The 6,583-nt window shown below is 37.8% G+C and overlaps 1 protein-coding gene and 1 pseudogene across 1 annotated transcript; one reads left to right on the forward strand and one right to left on the reverse strand.

The window, feature by feature from the left end:
* Positions 1–449: 449 nt before the first annotated feature.
* Positions 450–1,839, reverse strand: LOC120216484 (proline-rich receptor-like protein kinase PERK4). Its single transcript, XM_039213896.1, has 5 exons — positions 1,608–1,839; positions 985–1,524; positions 783–869; positions 617–687; positions 450–530 (listed from the first exon to the last, which is right to left on the reverse strand). Exons 1-5 carry the CDS (start codon positions 1,837–1,839, stop codon positions 450–452), a joined length of 1,011 nt encoding a protein of 336 aa, XP_039069827.1.
* A 1,751-nt stretch (positions 1,840–3,590) lies between these two features.
* Positions 3,591–4,683, forward strand: LOC120216338 (annotated as a pseudogene).
* Positions 4,684–6,583: the final 1,900 nt, after the last annotated feature.

Genomic DNA, 6,583 nt, shown 5'->3' on the forward strand with positions numbered 1-6,583 from the left:
TGTAAACCTTAAATACCATTCCCATTAGTATTTCCAAATCTATGTGAGATTGAGCATTACCAATATTACGCTCCAAGCGTGGATCAACAAGATGTATATGGTTGCCAGTCTCTAACGCACATTCCAAAAGTGGTTGAGCCTGTTTCGTAAAGTAATTCATTAGATGACTTGAAAAGGACTGAGACAATTAATAGAATAAATTTGAACTCCAATGGAAGGTCAGGTTGACGAATAGGCTACAAACCCAATCTACTGAAGTGTCTTCCATTGTATTATCGACAGGAGGTTTTCCAGTTATGAGTTCTAAAAGCATAATCCCAAATGAGTAAACATCTGATTTCTCAGTCAACTTTCCACTTGAGGCATGCTCTGGTGCCAAGTACCAACATTACAACCAAAATCATTTGAGGGTTTCGAATTTCCATTCACTAGCTACGAAAAATAGTTCTTTACCCAAATGTTCCCATCACACGAGTCGAAACATGTGTGTGGTTGTCAGTGGATAACCTAGCCAATCCAAAATCAGCCACCTACAGAAAATATGAACTTGATAGTTTTGATATCAATACTTTCTGGGGTGTATTAAAACAACAAATTCAACTTTAGAAGAAGATACCATAGCTTCAAAGTTTTCGTCAAGGAGAATATTGGCTGCTTTGATATCGCGATGAATAATGCGGGGATGGCCTGCATGTATGGTTCAACATAGAAATGAGAACCATATCGAGAAATGCAGTCCCAAAGAGAGTTCAAAAGAGCGAGAGAGACTGGAAAATCCTTACAATCTTCATGGAGATAAGCAAGCACCTTAGCAGCACCTAAAGCAATACGAAGTCTAGAGGCAAAATCCATGACTGGAACATCATTTCCTGCAGTATGCAATTGTAATGGTTTCAAGACTGCATAATTCATGTAGAAAACCATAAAAGGTCAACATATTCTCCCCAAAATGGATGAAGAACTAAGAAAGGAACTAAATTTTACCATGGAGATGATATTCCAACGTCTTGTTCGGAACAAAGTCATAGACCAACATCCGTTGTGCACCGGCAACACAATAACCGACAAGTGAAACAAGGTGTCGATGATGAACTCGACTAATTATTTCAACTTCAGCCTGGAATTCTCTTTCTCCTTGTCCACTACCGGTTTTTAAGCTCTTGATTGCAACCTCTTTTCCATCTGGTAGCACACCCCTGTGAACATATCCAAACCCACCTTGGCCGATCAGATTCGACTCAGAAAATCCATTTGTCGCAATCGACAGGTCCTCATAAGTGAAACTGTTCTTATTGAATCCAATAGGAATTCCCGGAGGAGGAGGAGGTGGCAAACCATGTTGGTAAAGGCCTGAAAAATTGTAGCTTGACTCACCACTGTAAACCGGTCCTGGCACTTGGGATGATGGCTGCCATCCATTGCCACCGCTACTAGCAGTTAGATGCATTTGGGATGATGCACCCCATCCACTGCCACCGCTACCGCCACTATTAGGCGGTGGTACTATGATAGAATGCTCTGCACCTTGAAAACCATTGCCCCACTGAGGGGGAGAGTTATTATAACGATAATCATTTTCCCATCCGCATCGTTCTTAGAGGATGAACTTTTGGTCGGTGATGCATGACTGCCATTTTTGCGATGAGGTGACGGAGAGTGTTGGTTTCCGCGACTACTATGACCAGGTGAATGAGGAGGGTAATAGTTATTTTTGCTTTTAGGAGCTAGACGAGGTGGTGCGTTATTTGGTGTTGATTTGGAGTTACCTTGTGATGAATTTAACGGTGCCGGTGATCTATTTTTACCAAGTGAACTTTTAGGTGAAGAGGATGGTGCCATTTTGCGTTAGCTTTTTCCAAAGTTCGAGCCGAGAAAAGCAAGGTTACCACGAACCCCTTAAAGACTCTAATTATCCCTGAAGGGTACGAGGAACCCTCTTTTCACCTTATTGGCTCATCTAAAAGAATTGAAGAACCCTGAAGAAAATTGCAAGGTTAAGAAAGGAAGAAAAATGTCCAACATCATATATTTTACACGTGCAAATTCAATAAAAAAATGGTCTCCTGAAAAACCTTCAACAATTAATTATATACCAAGTGCGTGTCGCAAATTATAACATAACTTGCCATCATCCTCAAGTGTGGCGCATAGACGACAAAATGTTTTTTTTTTAAAGAATGATCATGTCTTTGCTTATTGTTTCCTTCATGCAGACAGTAGAAAAGCCTTGGATGACTAACCAGCTAGGAAGATGAAACATAAAAAGTTGACCAACTTTCTGTTTATAACTTTTACAAGTTTTAAGTTGGAAAATCAAACCCAATGTGTGCCTATTTGGTGAATTCGTTATTGGAAGATTTTTACTACCAACTAAAGTTGTACCATGGGGTTGTTCTTATCAGTTGATTTTTGTGAACAAATATAGGCTTTTATACCCATTTTCATTTCATCATACCTTACTCCATCAGGTGCAGAAAGGAGAAGTTGAGACCACTCTAAATTAAAGATTAAATCTAGTAATTTCTTGAGTCCATAACTAATAAACATTATCGTTCACATGAAAAAACTCTCGACTTTGACTGTAACTTTTTATCATTTTTATTATTTTACTTGCTTGCAGTGGGAAAAAAATAATTTCAATAAGATCAACAAAAACATGAACCTATCTTGGACAAATGTGAAGAACTCTATGGTTTTGCCGACTGTGACCTCTGATAAACTTGGGCAGATCACCAGCAAAATGAGAGTACAAAAGTGAAGAAGAATGTTTTAACTCAGGTCCTGCAGCCTTCTTCACATCATCGACCACTTCCGCTCGACATTACCCTGGATCCACCTTGCAGTGCTTGTTTTGCACCCTTGCTCAGTTCCCTTACACTCTGCCGACGTAAATGGTAAAAATCCCAACTAAGACATTAAATTAAATCCCATACACAGTCAATTTCCTCCACGCTAACGAGAGAAAATGACAGCAAGTATCATGAAGTAAAGAAATTACATGTTCAATTGTTCCCAACTACAACTTTTCTAGTTGTATCATCAAATCCACCTTAAAATTTAGAATGGATATGTAATTTTTACGCATTGGGCCAAACGCTAAGAAATTGAATACCTTTCTGTTGAACTGGGATCTAGAATCCTATGATTCACCAACTTATACAGTCACGTGTTTAAAATTTAATGATAAAAGTTGATTAACTAATTTGATTAAATCTCTAAATTTTTTATAAAAAAAATATTTCACATAAAAAATCGTTAAGTATTTAACGTTTTATTGACATGTTTATACAAATAGATTTCTTTCATATACATGGAAAAATGGTCAAAACAAGTGATGGCTAAAGCTAAACAAATTCACCAAGTCACCGTGTTTACTTGTTTCCCTACATCAAATAAACTGTAGCACTCCAAGTTCATTTATTCCTTTTTCTGTAGTAGCTGACAAAATATTTAGAAAAATAAATTTGGCACTTCTTTTTTAAATGAAAGAGAAATCACGCCTTCATTGTTCCCTCTATATATGCGCGGATGCGCCTAACTTTTATCAGGTAATACAATTAGTTCACAGAACATAATCCACAAACATGAAAATGGCGAAACGTTTCAAGCTTAAGATATCTCGGCTCTTCACCTCGTTCCAATCTTCCCCTTCAAAAGGCCCTTCTAATCTCCCATTAATTCCTGTCCATTCATCCTGCATACATTCTTCAGTCAGACGAAACCCTATCACCCGCTATTTACCGCCGCCACCGCAACCAAAATCGTCAAAGTTGTCTCATTACTCTTCACTAAAACGACACGTTTCTTTCGTGTTTTGGTTGATCGGCTGCGGGCTCGGGTCAAGATCGTCTGCAAAGTACTTGTCTGAAACTGATCGTATTGAATCATCATCGCCGTCGACATTGGAGTTCTACTGGGAAAAAGAAAACATAGGTCACGTTATAGCCAAAGTTTTCGACGATAACATAACCCCCCGACGCAAATTCTGCAGTACCCCCGAAAACGACGACGATTTATTTCCACCTCCGGCCCCTCTCAAGACGGTAAAGGAAAAATGACGATACAAAAAAAGGAAAACGACGCCAAAAAACTAGATAGACACCTTGTCGGCCGAGAGCGGATTGTTTACCAGCGGAAGTTTTGAAGACTATGATATTAATGATAAGTAAACTGAAATTCTGGTCTCACCTTCGAGGAGCTTCTCTACTGATTTCCCCTTAGAGATGTTTAACGCCAACTTAGAAATCATACTGGACGCAAAGCCTACGAAGCAAAGAAAGAAGAAACCCAAGAAAGTTAAGAAGACAAAAAGGTACGCAGTAAGATTTTCGTCGTCAGAGAGCGAATCGCCGACGAGGTTGTCGAGCTTTTGGCAACGGATGATACCGTGCACGGTGGAAGGCAAAGTGAAGGAGAGTTTTGTCGTGGTGAAGAAATCGGAGGATCCTTACGAGGATTTTAAGAGGTCGATGATGGATATGATATTAGAGAAGCAAATGTTTGAAGAGAGAGATTTGGAACAGCTCTTGCATTGTTTCTTGTCTTTGAATTCTAGGTATCATCATGGGGTCATTGTTCAGGCTTTTTCTGAGATTTGGGAGGCTTTGTTTTCTCGAAGATCAACTAGTTTTAGAGTTTCTTGTGCTTTTAATTAATGTAAACGTAAATGTTTATCAGATTTGATCAATATTATTAGCTTTAACTCTTGTTTGTTACTAATATTCTTGTAAAATATATTAATATGTTTAAGGATTTCTCAGTTTTTTTTATGCCTTCATTTTTTGGCATATCATATGCAAATAAACTAATATCATGCCATCAGATCATTAGCTGTTTCTCATAAATTTATAGTAAAATTCTATAATTTTGTTGAAGGAGATATTCCATACTAAATTTAATACGCATATGCCATTAACTTAAGAAGTCTTGATTAATATTCAATTATTAAATTTCTAAAAACCTTTTTTTCATTTTCTTATGAAAAACGCAAACGTAAATTTGATTTGTGGATTCGATATGTGGAGCATGAGATCCATAGTTTGCATGCAGTCCTATATATTGAAGCTATCTATGTTATACCAGTAGTGGCGAAATTTGGTGATAAAGTTTGGGGGTTAATTTAAAACTTTAAAAAATTCAGAGGCTTAAATTATTTTTTAGTTTTTTTTAAGGATTTAGTTCATATTTTTTTCCAAAAAATTAGGGTTTAACTAAAAGTTTTAAAATTTTGAGAGGCTTAATGAGAATTTTTAAAAATTATATGAAGGGGTTTAATCAAGAACATTAAAATTTTTTAAAGTTTAATCTAAATTTCTAAAAATTTTGAGGGGCTAAACTTTTGAAAATTTAAAAGTTTATGTTATAAATTTTTAAATTTTGGGAGGCCATTGCTCCACTAGCCTCTATGCTTGTTGGAGATTATGGCACTTACAATTTGGAGATGATAATGTCACGAGCTGTTTAATTGGACTCAGGATATTGATGCAAGTGTCCGACAAAGAGGTTCCATATGGAGTATCGGGCTTGCCAAGACCACCAGACTTGGCCCATCACTTGGAGAATGCTGTGGAGTCTGTTCACACTAGCCGTGCAAAAAAGGAAAGTGACACCTTATCATATTATGCCCAAATAGGCAGCACAGATTTGGCAAGAGACAACAAATTAGAAGAGATTGTGGGGGGAATCTTACTATATCAAGTGTGATCAACCATCTAAGAAAAGAATCAGACTAATTGATGTGATGAGATGGTGGTTTGGGTGTCTTCCTTTAAATAGGGGATTTGAATACTGGAGTTTCCTTGGATACAAAGATTTGTAATTAATTGGGTTCATCTTAGCTGTTGATGTAAATAGATCTAGGTCATTGATTAAGAGGGAGCTCAACTATAAATGGAGAGCATCCCCTCTTCATTTGTAACATCTCATTTCATTCATTCTCTTGAGAAAGTAATAAAGTTCCGAGGCATTTACTCTATCTCTTGTGTGTTTTGTTCCTACGTCTCTTTGTGTTGTTGCCTCTCTTAGTGGGTAGGAGTACCCACACTTGTGTTTACACTTCCACGCCATAGTCCAACCTTGGTGACTTGGAGTAGCCACGTTGGTGTTAAAGTTTTCGCATCCCAGAAGCCTTGGGGGGTTTGGTTCCAACCTTGGTGAGTTTGCATGCTTATTAGGCTTGGGTAAGGCTTACTTAGCCTCATAGAACACCCAGAAATGTTAAGAAGTGTCTAAGGTCACACGTTCCGTCAGACCTTAACTCTGATATTGTAACAGTTTGGGCTTGAAGGTTTTGAGGGTATGATAAGTGGTATCAGAGTGAGTCATTGTGGGCATACAACAATTATTTTTTCTGTGTTTGGTGAAAGTGGTAAACAGGTAAGTTTGATTTACTTACTGTATTGTCAATTTACTTTGGTAGTTAAGTTGGCAAGAATTTATGCTCGAGCTAGTCAGGAGTGATTTAGCTAGTTCGTGGCAAAGTAGTTCGAGATGGCAAAACCAAGAGTTGGAACTTTAAGGGAGTCGATAGATACGGTAGAGGTTACTAGGTTGGAAGAGCTAGACAACCATGCCTAAAAAGAGG

Source organism: Hibiscus syriacus, unplaced genomic scaffold (assembly GCF_006381635.1).
Source record: "Hibiscus syriacus cultivar Baekdansim isolate YM2019G1 unplaced genomic scaffold, ASM638163v2 tig00110160_pilon, whole genome shotgun sequence".
NCBI classification, from domain to species: Eukaryota; Viridiplantae; Streptophyta; class Magnoliopsida; order Malvales; family Malvaceae; genus Hibiscus; species Hibiscus syriacus.

Bases quoted from the DNA above. Each gene is read 5' to 3' on its own strand.
- LOC120216484 (XM_039213896.1), bottom strand. From the start codon at position 1,839: ATGGCACCATCCTCTTCACCTAAAAGTTCACTTGGTAAAAATAGATCA. The intron at 870-984 runs GTAAAATTTAGT...TGCATACTGCAG, and splicing joins GTTGGAATATCATCTCCATG to GAAATGATGTTCCAGTCATG. The intron at 531-616 runs GTATCTTCTTCT...TATTTTCTGTAG, and splicing joins ACGAAAACTTTGAAGCTATG to GTGGCTGATTTTGGATTGGC.